Below are 24,007 nucleotides of genomic sequence, written 5' to 3'. Positions count from 1 at the left end.
TTGGTCAATGATGGGGCCAAAAGTGATGACAGATTTCACAGTCACTGGGAAAAAATTGCCAGTTTTCCTTTCAATATATCACTACTTAATTTGTTTTAGGGAAAAAAATGGGACTGTGTTTTATTATCAGGTCTTTTGAAGGATGAGCTATTACTTTTAAACCTAGGATCAATGTAGAAACTTATTTGTACAAGAGTGCTTCAAAGGCTTCCTACAAAATTGTGCTACTTAGCTGATCACTTCTTGCCTTAGGCAGTCAAAAGTAGATGGAGTTATAATGTCATTAGCAACAATTTTTAAACCTAGTGTGAACTAATAAGGCGTTCTGAGATTGACATGCAAGACTGTGTCCTTTAAAAGTGGCATATATGTTCTAATAGCACCAAGAAGACTAGCTTGATGCCAAGAAGGCATCTGAAGAAAGAAGTTCTCGCATCCACATTGATTTCTTCGCTTCTTCAGAGAGCATTAATGCAGGTGTTTCACGCATTTTGCAATTTAATAAAGAAGTGTTATTAACACCACTCATTAAATACATTTTTAGAGCTATCATACCACCCCAAAATAACTTAAAATATGTTTTGTTAATTAGATGTATCTTGAATGAGGCCATATTTAAATGCTGAATCAAGGTGAAAGGAGGCTTGCTTGGATCATGATAAACACCTTTTAAATAAATATGCAATTCAGGTAGAAAAGAGAAGACTTTGTGAAAACAAGCCCTAATAATTTAATATGACCTGTAAAGATAATACGGATTTGATGTAGGAGAGAAAAATAAAACAAAGGAAAGGCCAAGGTGGAAGCTAAAAATGTGATTGACCCATAAAATGAACTTTTTTTTTTTTTTATTTTTTTACCCTGAACTCAGACTTTTTATTGTATTCAAGTAAAAACTGGCCAGAACCACAAAGGGTGGCAAAGAAAAGGAGTGGGTGGAGGTTGAGAATGCTGGGAATCAGGTCTTGAGCATGTCAGTCCAGTGCTCCTCTTCTAATTCTGAGTCCTCCTCGTCCTCCTCAGTGCCCATCCGGCACAGCCAGATCAGGTCTCCCCACAGCAGTGAGTTCTTACAGCCAGGGCATGCGCCCTCTAGAGGCAGGAGCTGCCCTGGTTCCTCCTGCAGGAACTCCTCTGCCAGGTAGATCACATGGGCCCTTAGGGAGCAGCCAGGGCGCGGGCAACATAGGGGGCTCTCTTCATCCTGGAGCGCACGTGCGCACAGGGTGCAGCGGACGTCGACGTCTTGCTGCGGCTCGAATCCCATATCGTCGGAAGGACCTGCTTGGCTTCTCGGGGGTGGGGCCCGGGGTGGCGGAGGCCCGAAGGCCAGTGGCATGTGAGGTGGCGGCGGCGGGCAGAGGTCTAAAATGAACTCTTTAAAGTCCGATATATCTTGGGAAAAGATTTGATTTGAATGTAGAGTTAATTATCTTTGATTATTTTGGATAATATCCTGGTCTAGATTGATGCAATCAGATAACTATTGCTCATTTGAACAAAAAATGATGTGTCTTTGGGTAATCAAAGCAATTAAATTACATGACAGTCACTAGGCAATCAATACAATATGCCATCTTGACTCAAATAACCCATTTCAAATTACTCTTATGACTTTATCATTTACCCCTTTTATGCAGTGATTTTACTGCTGGGAAATTTCCAGTGAGTTCCACTTGGTTACCATTTATCACATTGTTGAACCATAGTTTTATGTGAAACAATTGGAACTTGGAGGTACCAGCAGAATGGCTGTATTTTTCATCAGTCATTGTCAAACATGCTTTATTGGTGATTCCTTCTCTGCCCCTTGCTGACTTCTCAGGTGAATTCCATTGCCTCTTGGATACTTTGAATTGTCAATCAGTCCAGTCATCAGTCAACAAGCACACAATACACACACCAAACACTCACTTTGATAACAGCGATATTAACTTTCAGGCATAGACTGATTCAGGTCTGTTTTCCTTCCTGCCAGCTCAGGCCTGCACCCTCAATTGAGGAAACTGTCCAAGGAATAGTGTAGAATCCGCTCTTTCATATCTCCCTGCCTCCCACCCTCCTCCCATCCCACCAGGTTCAGGGGCCAGGAATGGATGGGGAGGAACAGGCAAAGAACTGGTAAGTGTTTTACTGAAATGATATGTATTTGAGCTGACTTTGTTGATGTCCTCTGGGTAGCAGGTAGGGCCTGTCTCTTGGGCAGACAGCCAGCGCCCTCACACAGGGCCTCACCCTTGGAGTTTAATACTCTGCAGTGGCTATCTTGAAATTGTGAATAACATAATCTTTGACTCTGGTTTTGAAGGGAAGACTTTTGGAACAACTAGCATGTACCAGGCTTGGCATGCACTTCTGCCTCCCACCTTGTGAGATCGGTTCTGGACCTTGCTTTCCCAGACTCCCCACCCAACCCCCATCCCCATGGCAACCAATGGCAACCATGGCAACCCCCTGGCTTCCCTCTGCCCCAGGAGAGGCAGGTACACAGATCCGGGGTGGCGGGTGGGGTTGGACTGGGTGCACATCCCACACCCTGTAATTGCCCTGGGCTGGCAGTGCCATGGTGTGTTTGGAGGGTGACTGGACTGGGGCAAGCCTCTAACCACGCCATCCAGGTAAGGAGTGTGCCCCAGGTGGAAGGCTGCAGTCTCCAGCTGGTTTGCTGTGGGTTGGGGCTGTGACCAGTGCCTCAGGGATTGGTTTCCCCACCCCTGGCCAGGGCACAGCAGTGTGGGACCAATGTTTAACAGGTGGGAGAACTCTACAGCCTGTGAGGCGGGTGCTCCTGTGCATACGTGGCTCCAAGAAGCACCGAAGGGCCCTCCTGCATGTCTGCATTCACCTTTCAAGTATTCCTATGCTCCTAAGAACATGACATTAAATACTGCAAATTGAAAACAGCACCATTGTAGTAGAGAAAGAGGAGGCAAAAGAAAGGAACCACTTTAATTTTTAGTATCTTTAATGACACTTGGACTTCCCTGGTGGCTCAGACAGTAAAGGATCTGCCTGTAATGCAGGAGACTTGAGTTCAATACCTGGGTCAGAAGATTCCCTGGAGAAGGGAATGGCTACCCACTCCAGTGTTCTTGCCTGGAGAATTCTATGGACAGAGGAGGCTGACGGACTACAGTGTATGGGGTCACAAAGAGTTGGACACGACTGAGTGACTAACACTTTCACTTTACTTTACCCCTCCCTTTGGAAGAAGCTCCATGCTTTCATTTCACACTGAGCTCCACCAATTATATAGCTGGCCTGATAACAGGTGTTCAAATGTTGACGTTTTCAAGAGATGCAGACAAAGGTTCTTTTGGCGGTCTACACATTGGGGTGCATTGAAATTAACCCTGAGATTGCTGACTGACCTCCTGTGGCCCCATACCTCCTTTCTGGTCCATGCCAGTGGACCCCTCTGCCTCTTAATGCTTGGCCTTCATCACCTGCTATGTCACTCTCTTTGACAGGGTACCATCCAGATGTACCAAACCCAGGTACGCACAGTACCCACTCCGCCCAGAGGATGCTCAGTGGTCCTTGATTTGACAAATCAAGGGTGCTAGAGGTGCACTTGGGCCTCAGAGTGCTGCCCCGTCCTTCAGGATCCTCCAGGCAAGAAGCAGCCACCTGGGTTTCTGTTCAAAAGCCATTCCTTCAACTCCAAGCCACGACTCAAGGATCTAAGACCTTTGTAAACACACTGGGATCTCCTCTGATAGCAGCCCTGGAGCAGACCAGCACAGCCCACAGCTCAGCAAACACCCAGCTGCTCAAGATGGCCTGTGGATGCCCCAGGTCTCTCTGTTGGTTCAGGAGTCCCTGCCAGTTGTCTTGGGCTGCTGCTGCTGCTGCTGCTGCTGCTGCTGCTGCTGCTAAGTTGCTTCAGTCGTGTCCGACTCTGTGCGAGGCAGGGAAATGCTACAGCAATCTCTGCTACACTGATGCACAATCTGCCCGTCAGTTCCAGCCTTCTCTTTATATACTCTGACTGTGGGTGCTGCTTACGGAACCTGCTCAGGTCTTTTCAGTGAGTCCTACAGGGCAGTATCGAGCACCTCCTCTTGAGAAGTATGGCATGTAACTGCACTATAGTATGACGTTAAACCCTGGGTGGGGGCTACTACTCAAGTAGTGGTTCGCCACAGAGTAATTATGTAGGGTCTAGAGACTTTTTCGGCTGTCACAACTTGGTGTGGGTACCACTGGCATCTAAGGGGTAGAGGCCAGGGATGCTGCTACAATGCAGGTCATCTCCATACAAGAAAGAATTATTGGCCCCGAATGTCAGTAGTGCCCATGGTAAGAAAGCCTGCCTTTGGCTAATAACTTAGTCTCCTGGTACCTCCTTTTCCTCCCATGCAAAATGAGATAACTGTAGCATTCTCGTAGATTTTTGTATGGATTAGTAAGTTTGAGTACACAGCTTTTAAAAGTGTGTGGGAAATGGTATATGGTCAACAGTGGTAGATGTCTCCTGTTTTAGGGCTTTCATTAAAATTTCAAGTAAAAATTTCATTAGGTATACTTCTATACAAGTTATTTCATCACAGTTTATGCATTCATTTTTGGAAATATTTGTTATTGTTAGTTTTGACAAGCATAAGATAAGGGTATACTTTGTTCCCATTTGCTTGTCACTTGACCATCAGAAACAGCTTCTGGTCTCAATCATCTTAACAGAATGAAATAAGGACTTCCTTTGTGTCCCCTCTGGCTGTCTGGAGAGCAAAAATTGCACAGGCCAGAGCAAAGGTGAACAGTTAGTTGATCCTCTGCCTACTGGTTGCAGGCCTCCCCGCCCAAAAGTGCCGATGAGTCAAAAGGAGAGTGTTCGGCCGTAGTTACTCAAATCATTCCTTTTGGTTCTTTGCTTTTACAGCCGGTCTCAACAATTTCCAGTATCCTTTTTAAATCATTATTCTCTCTCCGGGAGCAACATGGTACAAATTACAGTTGACTTAGTACAAAGCAACACAGCGTAGCAGAGCGCCCCAAAGAAAGCAATGGAGAACCTGCACCACTAACTAGCTCCTTAAACTTAGGCAGCTCACTTCCCTCTTCCCGGCCTCAGTTTCTCCATTCATTAAAGGAACAGGATTGTACTAGATCACGTCCCCCCAAATCCTGAGCCTAATCCCTCACCAATTCAAGAAAAGCCCTCATTTATTTCCTTTAATAGCAAAAAAATAAATCTATGGGGATGAACTCCAAACACCCCTCCGCACCTAGACACTAGGAGTGGCCCCTGCCTCCGTCGGTTAGCCAGCCGGGAGGCCGGCTCAGAGCAGGAGGGGTCGCTCCGAGCATGCGCGCGCCGCGCCGCGCCGCGCCGCGCCGCCCCGTCCCCGGCTGGCGTAGCCGGCCGTTACGCTGGAGGCCGCGCGCAAGTGTCTTGAATCCGGTGAGTGCTTCCGTCCCGGCCTGGCGCCCGCCTCTAGGCTGTCTGGGGTGGTGCTCATTCTCCCGACGCCCAAGCGCGAGTGTGGGTGGAGCAAGAGCCGGGTAGGGGGGAACCACAGGACTCGGGCCGGGAGCTTCGGTGCACCCCGGCCCCGGCCGGAGAGCGCTGGTGGTCGCTGGGCCCGGGGCGCGGATACTGCGCACGCCGGTTTGGCGCCGCTCAGATCGGGGTTAGGGTCTGGAGTGGCCTAGGCACTGAGAGAAGCCACGTGCTCGGCCGGTGGTCTTGAGACTGGACAAGCACACGAAAGTTCGCAGGTTTCGCAGCGAGTGTGATGCCCGCTCTCGCACTCGTGGCCGGCGGTCTGGGATCGCGGGCACCACGTGGGCTGTGCTCCCTGGCGGGCCTAAGAGCCCCGGGCTTTACCGCAGGGAAACCTGAAGTTCGGGCAGAGACAGCTGCCTTTTTCTCGCCCCACCCTGACTTTATAAATGACACTTTACCCTCCAGTCGTTCTTTGCTCACTGAATATTTCTAAAATGGCTCCCCGACTGCTGTCGGGTCATGTATCAGGTTAATGAGATCAGGTTGGTGGTTCATGTGTTTTCTGGAAGTGTTGGCTTGGCTTTCGCTGTCTCCAGTGCGTGCCTGCGTGAGTGGTCAGTCATGTCCGACTTTCCGACTCCATTTGCTGTATCCGCCAGGCTCCTCTGCCCATGGATTCTCCAGCCAAGAATACTGGAGTGGGTAGCCATTCCCTTCTCCAGAGGATCTTCCCAACCCAGGGATGGAACCTGGATCTTCTGTATTAGCAGTTAGATTCTTTACTGCTGCACCATCTGGGAAGCCTCCTTGACTACTCCAAAAATCAGCTGTAAATTCGGCGCCAGGCGTTTGATTTCACTGGGCTTATCTTTAAGTGGAAAAACCTGATTTTTCAAGCTTCTTCCACCATCGCTCGGATAGTTTTGGTTCTCAGCCCTCATCCATTGTAACAAGTCATGATTACTAAAATATATTAATGAGGTTCAATCCATTATTTCTAAGATAGAACTGAAAAGATAAGTGGCAATCCCTGCTTTAGGTCAATAGAAGAACCGCTTTTCCCTGTCTTGATAAACATCCCCCAAGAGAAATCTTTTAGGTCGGCCTAGGAAGCAACAGTTAGAACTGGACATGGAACAATAGACTGGTTCCAAAGAGGAAAAGGAGTACGTCAAGGCTGGATATTGTCACCCTGCTTATTTAACTTATATGCAGAGTACATCATGAGAAGCTCTGGGCTGGAAGAAGCACAAGCTGGAATCAAGATTGCCGGGAGAAATATCAATAACCTCAGATATGCAGATGATACCACCCTTATGGCAGAAAGTGAAGAGGAACTAAACAGCCTCTTGATGAAAGTGAAAGAGGAGAGTGAAAAGGTTGGCTTAAAGCTCAACATTCAGAAAACTTAGATCATGGCATCTAGTCCCATCACTTCATGGGAAATAGATGGGGAAACAATGTCAGACTTTTTTTTTTTTGGGCTCCAAAATCACTGAAGATGGTGAGTGCAGCCGTGAAATTAAAAGATGCTCACTCCTTGGAAGGAAAGTTTTGACCAACGTAGATAGCATATTGAAAAGCAGAGATGTTACTTTGCTAACAAAGGTCCGTCTAGTCAAGGCTATGGTTTTTCCAGTGGTCATGTATGGATGTGAGAGTTGGACTGTGAAGAAAGCTGAGTGCTGAAGAATTGTGGTGTTGGAGAAGACTCTTGAGAGTCCCTTGGACTGCAAGGAGATCCAACCAGTCCATTCTGAAGGAGATCAGCCCTGGGATTTCTTTGGAAGGAATGATGCTAAAGCTGAAACTCCAGTACTTTGGCCACCTCATGCGAAGAGTTGACTCATTGGAAAAGACTCTGATGCTGGGAGGGATTGGGGGCAGGAAGAAAAGGGGATGACAGAGGATGAGATGGTTGGATGGCATCACTGACTCTATGGATGTGAGTTTGAGTGAACTCCGGGAGTTGGTGATGGACAGGGAGGCCTGGCATACTGCAATTCATGGGGTCGCAAAGAGTCAGACACGATTGAGCGACTGAACTCACTGACTGAGGCAACCTTGTTGGAGAAGGCAATGGCATCCCACTCCAGTACTCTTGCCTGGAAAATCCCATGGACGGAGGAGCCTGGTGGGCTGCAGTCCATGGGGCCGCTAAGAGTCAGACACGACTGAGTAACTTCACTTTCATACATTGGAGAAGGAAATGGCAACCCACTCCAGTGTTCTTGCCTGTAGAATCCCAGGGACGGGGGAGCCTGGTGGGCTGCCATCTATGAGGTCGCACAGCAGGCAACCATGTTACAGGTGATGATGTATCATTTCTGTCAGCTTATTTGAGTATAATTAACCAAGCTTGAGTTTGCCTAGATCTTCTTCTATGTTAGTGGATCTAAAATTACTGCAGATAACTTTTTTTTAAAAAACTTTTGTTTTGACTGAGTTACTGCAGGTTTCTGGGCCTTGGCTCCCAGAAATGCTAAATAGGCTTGATAAGGGGCCCATAAATTTGCTTACTAATGAGCTTTCCTGGTGAAACACAGCTCTGGAGATTAAAAGACACACCTCCTTCTGGTTGTTGGTGGCTAAGGTGCCTTTCAGGTCTGAAAAGACTGGACCACCCAAGCTTGGGCTGCCATCATAAGAATAACCCCACTGAACAAACCATCTGTTTTCCCCCAACTCTGTTTTATGTAAGGCTTTTGAGATTTTTTTCCCTCCAAAATTGCATCCAAAAGGTGAAAAAGAAATGCACTCAGCAAGTGTTTGAGGACCCTCCTATGTGTCCTGCTCTGTACTAGCTCTGGGAATGTGCAGATAGGTGTCCTGCCTTAAGACTTCTGGTCAGTGACTATTACCATAGAAAAGAACGTTAGGGCACTTAAAAATATTAAGATTTTGTTTGTGTTTTCTGGCTGTAGAATGGGTATCAATATTGATTTTCTTGTGGAGTTTAATCCTTCAAATTGTTTAGATTAATGGCTGTGTTTCATCTGTGGGCAGTTAGTAAAATAGGAACCTTGAATCTTTTCTTTTGATTTAATATTTTTACACTTTAATGCTATGCTGCTGCTAACTCGCTTCAGTTGTGTCCAACCCTTTGCGTCCCCATGGAGTGTAGCCCACTGGGCTCCTCTGTCCACGGGATTCTCCTGGCAAGAATACTGGAGTAGGTTGTCATTACCCCCCCCCAAGGGATCTTCACAACCCAGGGATCGAACCTGCATCTCTTGCAGGTTTCTTGCTTTGGCAGGTGGGTTCTTTACCACTAGCGCCACCTGGAAAGCTTCTTTAATGCTATAGTCAACTCAAATTGGAAACAGATGCTTTTTAAAAGCTGGCTTTTTTTTCTCTTGTAGCTCTATAAAAATATTTACTCTTAACTTCTGATTGGGTGGTCTGTGAGGTTTAGAGGCAGACTTGTGTTGGCTGTATTCTTCCAAAGTATTCTCTTGTTTAGTTCCTATATTTCTTTCAAGACACACAGCATTTTTTTCTTTTTAACTTTTTGTTTCTGAAATTGTGATAGAGCTTACTATTTTTGTGTGTTTAATGTGGTGGAGTATGTCATCTGTTCTCCTCTCGACCTCCCACAAGCTGTTACAAAGAATGGTTGTCTTACAATATGGGTAATGTGAGAATCAGAAATAGTAAGTTTGCCTAGTAACCTCTAAGCTAGGTTCCAATTAACTGAGCCTCAAATCATTTCAATATGAACACAGAGAAACAATAAATGATGTAAGTTTTGGCAGTAAAAGTAGTGAAATTCATATTCTGACAAAAGCATTTGTTATGCACTGTTGGGATTTATTTGTTACTGATTGTGGACGGGAAAAATGCTTCAAGTGATCTTATTTTTTGGCTGAAGTATTCTGCACACTTTGTTTCACCACACTTTTTAGTGAATATGCTTACACTGTGTTCATATATTGTGCTTAAAAAAACACAAACCTTTTGTTTACATCTTCCTGCTGCTTGCATTCCTTAAGTAAAGTTTAAAGTGACCAGTTGTGAGGGATAAGAAATGTGTGGCTGAATATGAAATTGCTTTTTCATTACTGAGTACCTTTAATGACGCAGACCTTCTGAGGCAGCCTAACAGTTTTTAACAGTTAAATGTGAGCAGTATGTCAGGGGTCCCTGAACCATCCCCTGGGCCAGTGGTTTGCTAGGACTCACAGCTAATTTTTTACAGCAGATGGAGACCAAGCACTTCCCTGATGCGGCAGCTGGTTGTCACAGCACCTGTGAAGTGCTGCCAACCAGGGAAGCTCATTCGACGTTCAGTGTCCAGGGCTTTTACTGGGGGCTCATCACGTAGATACCTCTGCCTGGCATATAACTGCATATAATCACATTGTTTGTCCAAAGAGCGAAGTCACAGTGAGTCCCTCTTTTCACTTAGTGGTGTTAGGAACACTTCTGAAATCTAAGTTCCCAGCCCAGACATCTGCACATACTGACTTTCAAGGGATTGTGCAAACGTGCATGCTCCGTCATGTCCGACTCTTTGGAACCCCATGGACTGCAGCCTGCTAGGTTCCTCTGTCCACGGAATTTTCTAAGCAAGAATACTGGAGTGGGTTGCCATTTCCTCCTCCAGGAATCTTCCCAACCCAGGGATTGGACCTGGGTCTCCCACACTGCAGGTGTATTCTTTACCACTGAGCCACCAGGGAAGTCCTCAAGGGATAGAAGGTTAACTCTTTTTTGCACAAGCGGTGCTCTTCACTGAGTCTGCTTTCGTTTGTCCTTGTATTTCTACCTCACTTCTGGGCTCCAAGTAGTAGCAGTACTTTGTCTTATCAAAGCTTTGATTCTTCAATTGAGAAAGCAAACTGGTCTGTTTAACTTAAAAGGAATAGGAAACATTTTCAGCAAATGTATCTTCTCAGTGATATATCTGAAGCCCACCGCCAGGTAAAAAAGCTTAACCCCTTACTCTTCCATGCAAGCTTTTAGTATCAATTTGTATTGTAAACACTTGGTCCTGTGTTTCCTATCAAAACCACTTGATCTTTTGAAGGAACTGTTTGTGGGCATAAAATTTAGAAGCTAAAATGAGGCCACTAGTGAGTTTTACATAGTAGTGCCTCCTTATCCATGGCTGATAATGTTTTAAGGTCCCCAGAAGATGCCTGAAACCATGGATGGCAATGAAGTCTGCATGAACTGTGCATTTCCCCTATTCACAGATAGCTATAATAAATTTTAATATATGAATTAGACACGGTAAGAGAATATCCGAATTGCCAGCATCATTACTTGTGCACTTTGGGGCCATTATCAAGTAAAATGAGGGTCATGTGAGCACAAGCATGATATTGAAACAGTCGATCTGATCAGCAGGACGGCTGCTAAGTGACTAATGGGCTCATACACTAGACAAAGGGATTAATTCTAAGTTTATTTTCTAGATTTATTCTGAATTTATCAATTATAAATTTGTAGGTTATTGTTGCAATGTGTAACATGTTGTTCGGGTATGTACTTCCCAGACCAGACCATTAATTCTTCTCAGTGCACAGTGTAGCTGAAGTATGGCTTAGTTATCATGACAGAAGAGCAGAACATTCTTGATAGCCCAACAACATAGGAAAGCATAACATTTATAAATAAATTACCAGTCTTTGGGAAAAACTTTTTTTTTTTTACAAGCACAGTGCTTCTTAATCTTTTTTGGGGATGGGGGCTTCTTTAAGAATCTGGTAACAGCAGTGGACCCTCTCCCCTAGAAATAAATGTACTTTAAAATAGAATTTTGCTGTTTCAGGGAACTCCTGTAATTGAAGTATTATTCTGAAATCCAGATGAAGGGCCCCTGCATGTAAATGTGACAGCAGTTATGGCTTGGTCTCGAAGTTCTGAAAGACCTTTGGCAATACTAGGAAGGTCGATCCTCTTGCTACTCAAGTGTGGTCTGTGACCCAGCAGCAGCATCGTTACCTGTGGGCTTGTGCGCACCTGGAAGCTGGAGGGTGGAGGGCTGCATTAGATATTAATGATGTTGCCATTTTAGTATGCCTTTCGCTATTTTAGTTAAAAAGTTATAGCTTTTTAAAAGCCTTGGGATATGACTGTCTTAGCCTTCACTTTCAGTGTCTAATTGTTTGTTTTATTTTTTAATGGAATGTTTCTGATAAAGTGGCAGTTTTCAGGAATAAGCTGAGGTTTGGAGGGAGGCAGTCCAGGTGCGTGAGGCAGCCTCGGGAGCGGACAGGGTCTGGTCTAGCCACCAGGTGGCACCACTGGCCCGGGGGGCCCCCAGGAAGCAGCCGGGGTGGGGCTGTGGCAGGGAGCAGCTGGCTGTGGGTGGCTCTGGATTGAGCCAAGTGTTTATTACGCAGTTGCATCTAATTAGATTTGGGACCTGCTGCTGATTAAAGCCAAATTTTAAGATTTTGACTTTGCTGTGTCAATGGCCACAGGCTAAAACCGTGACTAGAAACTGCTGAGATAGTTGAATCATTTAACTTGGGATAATTATACCTCTAATAAATAATGAATTCCATGACTTAGCGCTTGTGTACAAGGAAACAGGCTTCCCTTTCTGTGACTATGTGCTCTGCATGGTGTCTGAGGTGGAATCACACCCTGGAAGACATGGTGTTGGCTTCAGGTTGTGTGTTAACCCTGGAGGAAATGGCCTTGACTTAGGAAGAGTGCACACGAAGGGCCTGGTAGTCGCGCAGGTCGCGTGTATGTGGTCCTCTGACACTGGCCCCGGGAAACCTAAACTCATGGGTCTTGTTCTTCTGGCAGGTTTGCATGTCCTCACTGCCTTGTCTTGAAGACAGCGATGCCAAAGAAAGCAAGGCCTGCAGGGGATGGGAAGGAGCAAGGGCCTGTTCCTAAGCAGGTGAAGGTGGAGGCAGCCTGTGGACCTTCTTCCCCTTTGAACTTCGACAGCCCCAGTGGCCTCTTTGAAAGTTTCATCTCGCCCATCAAGACAGAGACGTTTTTCAAGGAATTCTGGGAGCAGAAACCCCTCCTCATCCAGAGAGATGACCCTGCGTTGGCCACGTACTACCAGTCCCTGTTTAGGCTCTCTGACCTGAAGAGTCTGTGCAGCTGGGGTATATACTATGGGAGAGACGTGAACGTCTGCCGCTGTGTCCACGGGAAGAAGAAGGTTTTAAATAAAGATGGCAGAGTGCACTTTCTTCAGCTGAGACAAGATTTTGATCAGAAAAGGGCCACAATTCAGTTTCACCAACCTCAGAGATTTAAGGTAACAGGCTCTCTTGGGCAGAATTTTCCTGTGTATTAAAGTACTAACATTTGGCCACGGATCAGCTCAGGGATAAATCCGTTTTGGTGATGATTAGTCTCCTGCCAGTTTCAGAAGGGCCAACACCTGTTTGGTCTTCAAATGCATTCCAACTTCAGTGATTTTTTTTTTTTTTTTTAATGTTCCCTTTTGTTTGAACTGTTAGAATCTGCAACAGAGTGGACATGGTTCGGTGTCATTGAGCTGCAAAAAGTAAATTACATTGCAGGTTTATAAAGTTTGTTAAAGTGACATTACATATCCAGGAGTATTTCTGTGGGCTGGTTTTTGTTTTGATCCATGGTGGACATTTCTCTCTGAATTGTTTCTTCACTGTAATGTAAAGCATGATGGCATCAAAGTGATCATTTTATTCTTGAAGTTGCCTCCCTCTGCTGCCCACATCTCCTTAGCAGAGGCTTCCGAGCAGTGACCAGACCGTGTACTAGATGCACATTTATGGAAGAGACTTCACCCTTGTTGACAACCCACCAGGCTGGCTCTGAGAGTAGGTTCTGGAACTGCTGGGGTGGGTGGAGGCAGTCGTAGGTGGAGGGTAGCTTGGATTTCACAACTGACTAATCTTTTATTTATTCTACATCAGTGATTGACATTTGAGAAATAATCTGCTGCTTCTGTGCCCAGTTTCTGCGTTTATAAAACGTAGATTTAGGATGAGCTAATCTGCTCTCTTAGTTGTTGTTCAGTCGCTAAGTCGTGTCTGACTCTTTGCGACCCCATGGACTGCAGCACTCCAGGCTTGCCTGTCCTTCACTATCTCCTGGAGTTTGCTCAAACTCATGTCTGTTGAGTCAGTGATGCCATCCAACCTTCTCATCTTCTGTTACCCCCTCTCCTCCTGCCTTCAGTCTTTCCCAGCATCAGGCTCTTTTCTAATGAGTCAGCTCTTCACATCAGGTGGCCCAACGTATTGGAGCTTCAGCTTCAGCATCAGTCCTTCCAGTGGATATTCAGGGTTGATTTACTTTAGGATTGACTGGGTTGATCTCCTTGCAGTCCAAGGGACTCTCAACAGTCTTCTCCAGCACCATAATTTGAAAGCATCTCTTAGATATTTGAGATGTTTACAGGACAGGTGTCCAACAACTGAAGGCTCTTTCTGAGTTTTAGAAAAAAAGTCTTATCCCTGTCCAGAAATCCCCCTCTGTGACCCTTGGCTGAGTCAGAATGCCAGCTTCGAGGAGGAGGAGAGCAGTGTGTCAGGTTCCACACTGAGGATGGCTGCTGGCTGCGAGGTGGCGCCTAGGGCTCTGTCATCAGAGTTCTAGTAATGCTTGTCATTATAGATCTTGAGTTGCCTTATTAGATCCATTCGGCCTCCCTCATCTGTGAATGCCCTTCCCTTATCTGTAGGATTTTGTACTATTTGTATTCTGGATAAAGTCCAAGTACTCTTAGACTTTACAGTACAGGTCCTCATTCCAGATAGTTCATCTTGGGCAATCATGAGCAGTTGAAATATCCCTGGGGTGCCACCCTTTTGGGCATCCTACCTGAAAGGAATTTATAAATCACTTGCAGACCAAGTCATGATTTGCATTCAGAAAATCTGTACATTGTGGTACTTCCCTCTGAGCTAGTCCTTGACTCTTTGCTTGGCTAGAAGTAGCACTTAAAAAAAAAAAAGTAGTTTTTAGACACTGAAGAACTATGAATAGAAAAGATCAGTGATGCTGATTACATGTAATTTGTTCACAGACTAGCAGAAAATTATTGTTTGGCACGTATGTGGTGTCCTCTGCGGCTATCATTTCTGCTTAAGTGCGGCACACTTCTCTTCCCCAGTTTCAAGTGGCCAGGACTGTTTCCTTTGCCCTGTTGACTCAGCTCTTTAAGTCACATTCATTAAAGCAGGAAGGATGAGCTTTCCCAGTTTCGGCTCAGCCCCCAGGCTAGGCTAGGAGGCATCCTGGTTATTTGTGGGTTTGTTTTTGTTCTTTTAATTATTTATTTTTGGCCCTCTGGTTCTTTGTGGCTCTGCGGGCTTTTCTCTAGCTGCAGTGAATGGCGGCTTCTCTTTGTTGCAGTGCAAGGGCTTCTCCTTGCGGTGGCTTCTTTTGCAGAGCTTGGGTTCTAGGGCACATGGGCTTCAGGAGTTGTGGTTCCAGGCCCAGAGCACAGGCTCAGTAGTTGTGGTGCACAAGCATAGTTGCTCTGCAGCACGTGGAACCTTCCTGGATCAGGGATGGAACCCACGTCTCCTGCATTGGCAGGCAGATTCTTCACCACTGAGCCACCAGGGAAGCCCCGTTTGTGGGGTTTTTTTTTTTTCCCTCTGACCTTCCACCACCAGAACTTGAGAAACCTATAAGCTTCTGGAGTTCACTCTCTACACAGGAAGCTGGGTTCTGAGTATTGTATTGTGAGCAGATTTAGTGTTGTGTGTATTTACTAATGGGCATACTGATACCAGGATCGAGAAGTCTAGAGGCAGTTCCTCATTGTCTGGGTTGAAGGACTTGGAGTCAGCACTTTCTTGGTCACATCACAGAATGGGCACAGCTTATTAGCCTAGTTCGTCTGGAAATGAGTGAGGAGGTAACCAGGGAGTGGTAGGCTGTTCCCCACCCGCTTTGGGTAATCTGTGTATCAGGAGTCCAGATGAGTTAACCACATATTGACACATGTTCACTTTTGAATCTTCCAACACACATTTGAAATAACTGAGGCGATCACTGTGGCCTCCACTTTACATGAAAGAAATGAGTTCACATTTGTGACTTACATAGCTACGAGGGAAGGGCTTCTAACTTCAGAATTAAAACATTTTCTGAACCATGTATCTAAAGATCCTCCCTGAAATGTAGCTGGGCTTTGGGCATGTTTGTTTTCACCTTTCTTTAGGTGTTACTGTGGGCTTCTGGTCTTGGCCATTGTATTCAGCTGATTCTGCAGGAAGGTCAGTACAGAGGAGAGGGCCTCCCCACCCGCCTCCGCCCCCTTCGCTTTTCCATTGTTCTGGGGTCCTCCTTGGCAGCTCCAGACACAGCTGGGGGACAGGAGTCCAAGGAGACAGGTTTCAGGAGCCTTGTTTGTGCCTAAGTCAGTGCTGTGGAGCTGTGACACTTGTACACTGTTGTGCAATTGAAGTGGATTTGAGCTAGTTTTATGCTGTTTCTCAGAGTCTTAGAGTGGGAGTCCTCCTTTCACGGATGAAGAAGTTGAAGTCTAGCTTGTAGCTACAACCTGAACTCAGACGGTTTGACTCCAGATCTCTTCCTAGTGGGCCACACTTGGCAGATTGAGAATCTAAAAGTGAAATGAAAAACTTGCGCAAATGATAGGGTTTTCTGTAACCTTTAAGAAGAAGGAGACATGTGCTTCTTAATTATAGACCCAGAAACTTCAGTGGGAGCCATAAGATCACCCATATGGTCCTCAGGCCATCAGCGATAGACACAGAGAGACAGACAGTTACTGTACAAATGTAATTACACATCCTGCTGGCTGCTCCCAGGTGTACATTAGATTGCTTGGGAGATCTGCGAACTCTTTGGAGCTATTCAGGTGCCATTGAATTATTATTCTTGTGTTAAATAGAAACCTTGAGCTCTGTATGTAGAGTAGCTCAATGGCTTATATGGAAATGTCTCCCAAAGCTTGTTTAATGCTGACCCAATTCTTTCCCACTTGGTATTTTAAATTCTGTAGTTTTTTTTGTTTTTTTTTTTTTCATTCCAGTGGGTAAGATTGACTTCTAAGCCATGATCATCGTTTACTCAGCAAATCCTTTCAATATCTTCTGTGTGCCAGGCACTGCGTGTATGGATGCTTAAAAGTTGGGCTTCTGCAGTGTTCTTTGCAGGTGATTTTTCTTTACGGTAGAGGCATGGTTATGGGGCTGCATGAATGTGAATCCTGGATCCATCATTGACAGGCCTCCTTCCTTGTCGGTGTGGGGCACCCACAGGGTGATGGTACCCACCCTGTGAGAGGGTTGCCGGGAGGGCTGTGTAACTAAAGTAGGTGAAGCCTGGCACACAGAAAGTGCCGATACCCATGTGGCCCAATTCTGCCTCTCTTCCCCTCACCTGCCTTGGGACAATCAGGTTTCCTTCTCTCGCAGGAGTACGTGGCTCCTCTCTAGGTCCCTCAGTCCGAGGAAGGTCCTGAAGAGCCAGTGAGTGAGTGAGAGAGGGGAGTGTTCCTCGACCCCCGTCCCCCGCTCGCTGCCTGTACCCTCTTCCCAGTTTGTTATTTCTGCTCCCTTTGCTTTAAGGACCCTTTTGTCAGGCAGTTCCCAGACCCTTGCCCTTCATCTTGCCTGAACTTCAGACTTAGCCAGCCGGCACACGGGGGTCTTAGCAGCTCATACGTAACATTTCTAATGTACAGCTTTTCTTTTTTCCCCCGAAAACTCATTCTGTAGCAGATCTTTCCCACTTGAGTGGTGCTGGGAACTAGCTAACCGCCTTAGTCAAAACCCCCAGGGTATTTGTCGCTTATCCTCCCCACTCAAGGCGTGCTGGCAGGGGTGCCTGCCAAGCACATCCTGACTTTTACTCTTCTCCGTCGCCCTCTCCCTCACTCTGATCATCCCCATCTGCACTTCTGCATTTGTTGCTTCCCTGCTGCTGTCTCTTGATTTCCCACAGTCCAGTCTCCTCCACCCGTAGCCAGACAGACCTTTTGTAAATGTGAATGGGGTCGTGTCATTGTCTGGCTTGAAATCCTTCGTGGCTCCCTGTTACCTCCTCCTGTCCATACTCGGGACAGAAGTTCCCTGAGGGTAGAGGTGCCGGTTTGGTCACTGCTGAATTCCCAGCATCTGGGCTTCCAGGTGGCACTAGCGGTAAAGAACCCACCTGCCCGTGCAGGAGACGTAAGAGAGAAGGGTTTGATCTCTGGGTGAGGAAGATCCTCTGGAGGAGGGCATGGCAACCCACTCCAGTATTCGTACCTGGAAAATCCCATGGACAGAGGAGCCTGGCGGGCTCATCCATAGGGTCACAAAGAGCCAGACATGACTGAAGTGACTTAGCACAGAGCATAATAGCTGTGCAATAAAGACTTGCTACGCGAATAAGAACAGATTCCTTACTTCTGGTGTATTTTTCTCTCCTTCTGTCTCCACTGTTGTTTCTTAAGGATGAGCTCTGGAGGATCCAGGAAAAGCTAGAGTGCTACTTCGGCTCCTTGGTTGGCTCCAATGTGTACATCACCCCGGCCGGAGCCCAGGGCCTGCCGCCCCACTACGATGATGTCGAGGTGAGAGGCGGGATCTGCCCAGCTGCGGGAGGAGGGAGTGGCCGCCAGCCCAGGAAGGTGGGGTTGTCGGAATTGAGCTGTCGGTCAGGTCGGGGCCCACTCTTCCTGTGTGGGCTCCGGAGAGCTTGACCTCCCTCACCAGGATGTTGGAGAAAATTAACCCCACTGAACTGGTTTCCTGCTCCTTTGGAAAGGGGAAAGATTGTTTATTTACTAATACAAAGAGCTGCACATTCCTCCAAAACATGTATTGATTGAATTTTCTACAGAGAAGTGTGATTGGATTTTTTTTTCTTTAATTTCACAGTTTAATAAGGTGAGGTCACAAGTATTCCATACATCTGCTTTTATTTTGTCCTTTTTCTGTAGCTGCCAAAAATATATGCTTTCTTCCATTTGTGGAAGTCTTGGGGCAGCTTAAATGAAGGTCGTGGTTTCGCATAAGCGCTGGCGCCTTGACGAATGTTGATTTCACTCTCATGTGGCTGCCAAAAAAAGTTAACTCTTGGGCTTAGGTATGTCGTAGTTTTATTTTTGTACTGATACATTCTGTGAACACAGAGATAGTAGGAAATAAAAACCTCTTTTTTTCCTCTTGAGAGCAATTTGATATCAATACATTCTCCAAAAGTTTTTTTTTTTTTTCCTTTAATATTTCTAACAGCACTTTAAAATATCTTTGGTTGAATGAAGAATAATAACTTGACATTTTCCTATGTGCCAGGGATTATCTTCAGGGTTTTGGACACTCAGTAATATCTGAAGCATGGCTTTTCCCTCAGAGATCATGGGCTTCCCACTGTCTGATGGAAGATTTAGAGGAATGAATAGTGAGATAGATAGTGGGATATAAAGAACTCAGTGAGGCTTTTAGGGAAGTGAAAAGAATGACCAGCCTTCCAGTGTCAGAATTTACAGTCACCTGTTTTTAAAAAGTGAATGTCAGTGGTGGCAGCTTTTAAGTGTGGAGCGAGATGTATCTGTGACCCTTTATTTTTATTTTTTTATATCAAAGTTGTGATTCGTTTAAGCCCTGGGAGGGCCAGCACCCAGTGAGGAGGCTCTCTGACACTCTTGGGGTCCTGTGCTCCCTGTAGGTGTTCATCCTGCAGCTGGAGGGAGAGAAGCACTGGCGCCTGTACCAGCCGACGGTGCCTCTGGCGCGGGAGTACAGCGTGGAGGCCGAGGACAGGATCGGGAGGCCCACACACGAGTTCACACTCAAGGTACGGGCCTGCCAGTGTGCGCGCTGAGTGTGGTTTGAGGTTTGCGCTTGTGTAACGGTCCCCCGAGAATGTGTCCAGGAGTTTGGGGACAGGTGGCTCCCATTCCAGGTGGCCCCTCTGGGGGGCCTCGGAGGGAGACCTGGTCTTTTGTACTTGCAGATGTGAGCTGAGGAAACGTCTCCATATGCTCTCTGAGTCCAAAAGGAATGAATTATGAATACGGTAACCACTGACTTTTCTGGAGTAAAAGTCATGAAAGGCATGGCCTTGGGCCGCTTCACCAGATCTAAGGCAATGGTCACTGCTGGGTGGTAGGTTGCTTGAGGAAAACACGGTCAGGGACCTCTGTTTTGCTTGCTGGTAAAATTTGGGCGCCCCCTTTGCCTACTGACTGCAGTAGGCCCTCTGCACCCCCTTTCTTCTGCATGTAGTTGGTCAGAAGAGTCACCATGAAGGCTCTTTGAGGGGACCTTCCCCAGAAAACCAGGCAGCCCGGGCATGTGCTGGTTCGCTGGCATCTTGCTGCTGAGAAAGTGAGTCCTTCAGCAGTTAGCTGGGTGGGATCACAGCCAGTCCCCAGCACATCAGGTTGTTGAGAACAAAGTCTAGGATAAGAATAGCTGTGTAATTCAGTTTTACACCTTTTCCTATAAAACTTAATTTCAACAAAATTTAATTTCCTTCAGTGGTAATAAGATAATAGTTAATCTAAATCATTCCAAAGATTTTAACCAAACTGATGGACTTGCATATGGTTGTTTTTGTATTTCTTACATCTTGAAATTACACTTGGTATCTAATTTTTTTTCTTTTTAAATTATTTATTTTTGGCTGCACTGCATCTTCATTACTTTGTGCTAGCTTTGTCTAGTTCCAGCGAGTAGGGGCTGCTCTCTCGTTGCAGTGCATGGGCTTCTCATTGCAGTGGCTTCTCTTGTTGCAGAGTTTGGGTTCCAGGTGCGCAGCTTCAGTGGCTGGAGCATGTGAGCTCGGTCGTTGTGGTGCATGGGCTTTAGTTCGCTTGCAGAATGTGGGATTGATAACACCTTGAGCTTCAGCCTGGCATTTTGCATGAAGTACTCTGCATATGTGTTAAATAAGCAGAGTGACAGTATATATAGCCTTGACACAGGGGTTGAAACCGTGTCCCCTGCATTGGCAGGCAAGTTCTTAACCATTTTGCCACCAGGGAATCCCCTCTGATTCTTACTCAGTGCCTTGTGGCTTCCTGATATTAAAATCTGCCTGCATGCCATAACTGGGAAAAACTCCCTGTTTATGATGTTGTTGTTCAGTCGGTCAGTCTTGTCTGATTCTTTGCGACTCTATGAACTACAGCATACCAGGCTTCCCTGTCCTTCACTCTCTCTTGAGTTTGCTCACACTCATGTCCATTAAGTCCATGTTGCCATCCAACCATCTCATCCTCTCACGCTCTGTCGTCCCCTTCTCCTCTGTCTTCTATCTTTCCTAGCATTAGGGTTTTTTTCCTAGTGAGTCAGCTGTTCACATCAGGTGGCCAAAGTATTGGAGCTTCAGCATCAGTACTTCTAATGAATGTTCAGGGTTGATCTCCTTTAGGATTGACTGGTTGGATCTGCTTGGAGTCCAAGGGACTCTGAAGAGTCCTCTCCAGCACCACAGTTCAAAAGCAATTCTTCAGTGCTCAGCCTTCTTTATGCTCCAAATCTCATATCCGTACAAGACTATTGGAAAAACCATAGCTTTGAATATATGAACCTTTGTTGGCAAAGTGATGTTTCTCCTTTTTAATACACTGTCTAGGTTGGTCATAGCTTTTCTTCTAAGGAGTAAGCGTCTTGTAATTTCATGACTGCAGTCACCATCCACAGTGATTTTGGAGCCCAAGAAAATAAAGTCTGTCACTGTTTCCATTGTTTCCCCATCTATTTGCCATGAAGTGATGGTATCAGATGCCATGATCTCAGTTTTTTGATTGTTGAGTTTTATGCCAGCTTTTTAGAGGCTGTTTAGTTCCCCTTCCCTTTCTGCCATAAGGGTGGTGTCATCTACATATCTGAGGTTATTGATATTTCTCCCAGCAATCTTGATTCCAGCTTAGATCTCATTTCGCATGTAAGTTAAATAAGCTGAGTGACAATATATAGCCTTGACATATTCCTTTCCCAATTTTGAACCAGTTCATTATTCCATGTCCACTTCTAACTGTTGCTCCTTGACCTGCATACAAGTTTGTTAGGAGGCAGGTAATATCTGGTATTCCCATCTCTTTAAAAATTTTCCATAGTTTGTTATGATCCACACAGCCAAAGGCTTTAGTGTAGTGAATGAAGTAGATGTTTTTATGGAATTCCTTTGCTTTTTCAATGATCCAGTGGATGCTGGCAATTTGATCTCTGGTTCCTCTGCCTTTTCTAAATCCATCTTGTACATCTGGAATTTCTCAGTTCATGTACTGTTGAAGCCTAGTGTGAACGATTTTGACCATTACCTTGCTAGCTTGTGGGATGAATGCAATTGTGCAATAGTTTGAATATTCATTGGCATTGCCTTTCTTTGGGATTGAAATGAAGCTGACCTTTTCCAGTCCCATGGCCACTGCTGAGTTTTCCAAATTTGCTGGCATATTGAATGCAGCACTTTGACAGCATAATCTTTTAGGACTTGAAATAGCTCAGCTGGAATTCCATCAGCTCCACTAGCTTTGTTCATAATCATGTTTCCTAAGGCCCACTGCACTTCACACTCCAGAATGTCTGGCTCTAGGTGAGTGATCATACCATCGTGCTTATCTGGGTTATTAAGACCTTTTTTGAACAGTGTTTTCATGTATTCTTGCCACCTCTTAATATCTTCTGCTTCTGTTAGAACAGAAACATACTGTTTCTCTTCTTTATTGTGCCTGTCTTTGCATGAAATATTCCCTTGGTATCTGATTTTCTTGAAGAGATCTCTAGTCTTCCCATTTTATTGTTTTCCTCTATTTCTTTGCATTGATCTCGGAGGAAGGCTTTCTTATCTCTCTTTACTATTCTTTGGAACTCTGCATTCAGATGGGTATATCTTTCCTTTTCTCCTTTGCCTTTCGCTTCTCTTCTTTTCTCAGCTATTTGTAAGACCTCCTCAGACAACCATTTTGCCTTTTTGCATTTCTTTTTCTTGGGGATGGTTTTGATCACTGGCTCCTGTACAGTATTACAAATTTCTGTCCATAGTTCTTCAGGCACTCTGGCCATTCAGGTATGACCTAAATCTAATCCCTTGCATCTGTTTGTCACTTGCACTGTATAATTGTAAGGAATTTGATTTAGGTCATACTTGAATGACCTAGTGGTTTTCCCTACTTTCATCAATTTAAGTCTGAAGTTTGCAATAAGGAAATCATGATGTGAATCACAGTTAGCTCCAGGTCTTGTTTTTGCTGACTGTATAGAGCGTCTCCATCTTTGGTTGCAAAGAATATAATCAATCTGATTTCAGTATTAACTACCTGGTGATGTCCATGTGTAGAGTCATCTCTTGTGTAGCTGGATGAGGGTGTTTGCTATGACCAGTGTGTTCTCTTGGCAAAACTCTGTCAGCCTTTGCCCTGCTTCATTTTGCACTCCAAGACCAAACTTGCCTGTTACTCCAGGTATCTCTTGACTTCCTACTTTTGCATGCCAGTCCTCTATGATGAAAAGGACATCTTTTTTTGGTGTTAGTTCTAGAAGGTCTTGTAGGTCTTCATAGAGCCATTCAACTTCAGCTTCTTCAGCATTAGTGGTTGGGGCACAGACTTGGATTACTGTAATACTGAATGGTTTGCCTTGCAAACAAACCAAGATATTTCTGTCATTTTTGAGATTACACCAAAGTACTGCATTTCAGACTCTTTTGTTGACTATGAAGCCTACTCCATTTCTTCTAAGTCATTTTTGCCCATAGTAGTAGATATAATGGTCATCTGAATTAAATTCACCCATTCCCGTCCATTTTATTTCACTGATTCCTAAAATGCCGATGTTCACTCTTACCATATCCTGTTTAACCACATCCAATACTCCTTGATTCATGGACCTAACATTCCAGGTTCCTATGTAAAATTGTTCTTTACAGCCTCAGACTTTACTTTCACTGCCAGACACATTCACCTCTGGGTGTTGTTTCTGCTTTGGCTCAGTCTCATCATTCCTTCTGGGGCCATTTCTCCACTCTTCTCCAGTAGCATATTGGGCACCTACCGACCTGTGGATTTCATCTTTCAGTGTTGTATCTTTTTGTCTTTTCATACTGTTCATGGGAATCTCAAGGCAAAAATACTGAAGTGGTTTGCCATTCCCTTCTCCAGTGGACCATGTTTTGTCAGAACTCTCCACCATGACCTGTCTGTCTTGCATGGCCCTACACAGCATGGCTCATAGTTTCATTGAGTTAGACAGGATTGTGGTCCACATGATCAGCTTGGTTAGTTTTCTGTGATTGTGGTTTTCATCCTGTCTGCCCTTTGATGGATGAGGATTAGAGGCTTGTGGAAGCTTCCTGATGGGAGGGACTGGCTGTGGGAGAATCTGGGTCTTGCTCTGGTGGGTGGGGCCATCCTCAGTGACTCTTTAATCCAATTTTCTATCAATGGGCGGGGCTGTGTTCCCTCCCTGTAGTGTGGCCTGAGGCCAACCTATGGTAGGGTAATGGCAGTAATGGCAACCTCTTCCAAAAGGATTTCAGTTTAGTTCACTTAGTCGTGTCCCACTCTTTGTGACCCTGTGGATTGCAGCATGCCAGGCTTTCCTGTCCATCACCTTCTCCCGGAGCTTACTCAAACTCATGTCCATTGAGTGATGGACATGTCGGTGATGCCATCAAACC

At 45.5% G+C, this 24,007-nt stretch overlaps 1 protein-coding gene and 1 pseudogene across 12 annotated transcripts in view; one reads left to right on the top strand and one right to left on the bottom strand.

Annotated features, from left to right (window-relative positions):
- Positions 1-860: 860 nt before the first annotated feature.
- On the bottom strand, positions 861-3,404 carry LOC113897573 (annotated as a pseudogene). The gene is made up of 2 exons (XR_003512361.1): positions 3,389-3,404; positions 861-1,395 (listed from the first exon to the last, which is right to left on the bottom strand). The product of XR_003512361.1 is annotated as a structure-specific endonuclease subunit SLX1 pseudogene (transcript).
- A 1,900-nt stretch (positions 3,405-5,304) lies between these two features.
- RIOX2 (ribosomal oxygenase 2) overlaps positions 5,305-24,007 on the top strand; it is a 35,679-nt gene continuing 16,976 nt past the window's right edge. For 5 of the 11 annotated variants that reach the window (XM_027555381.1, XM_027555294.1, XM_027555859.1 and 2 more), the window contains exons 1-4: positions 7,377-7,394; positions 12,215-12,683; positions 17,832-17,951; positions 19,049-19,177. In XM_027555381.1, coding sequence (XP_027411182.1) covers positions 7,393-7,394; positions 12,215-12,683; positions 17,832-17,951; positions 19,049-19,177 — 720 coding nt within the window. In that variant the 5' untranslated portion in view covers positions 7,377-7,392. The other 6 variants (XM_027555461.1, XM_027556114.1, XM_027555950.1 and 3 more) reach the window with 4 other exon arrangements.

Source organism: Bos indicus x Bos taurus, chromosome 1, assembly GCF_003369695.1.
Source record: "Bos indicus x Bos taurus breed Angus x Brahman F1 hybrid chromosome 1, Bos_hybrid_MaternalHap_v2.0, whole genome shotgun sequence".
NCBI lineage: Eukaryota > Metazoa > Chordata > Mammalia > Artiodactyla > Bovidae > Bos > Bos indicus x Bos taurus.
Note: the sequence above shows the minus strand (reverse complement) of the source record. Positions and strands in the feature narration are given on the sequence as shown.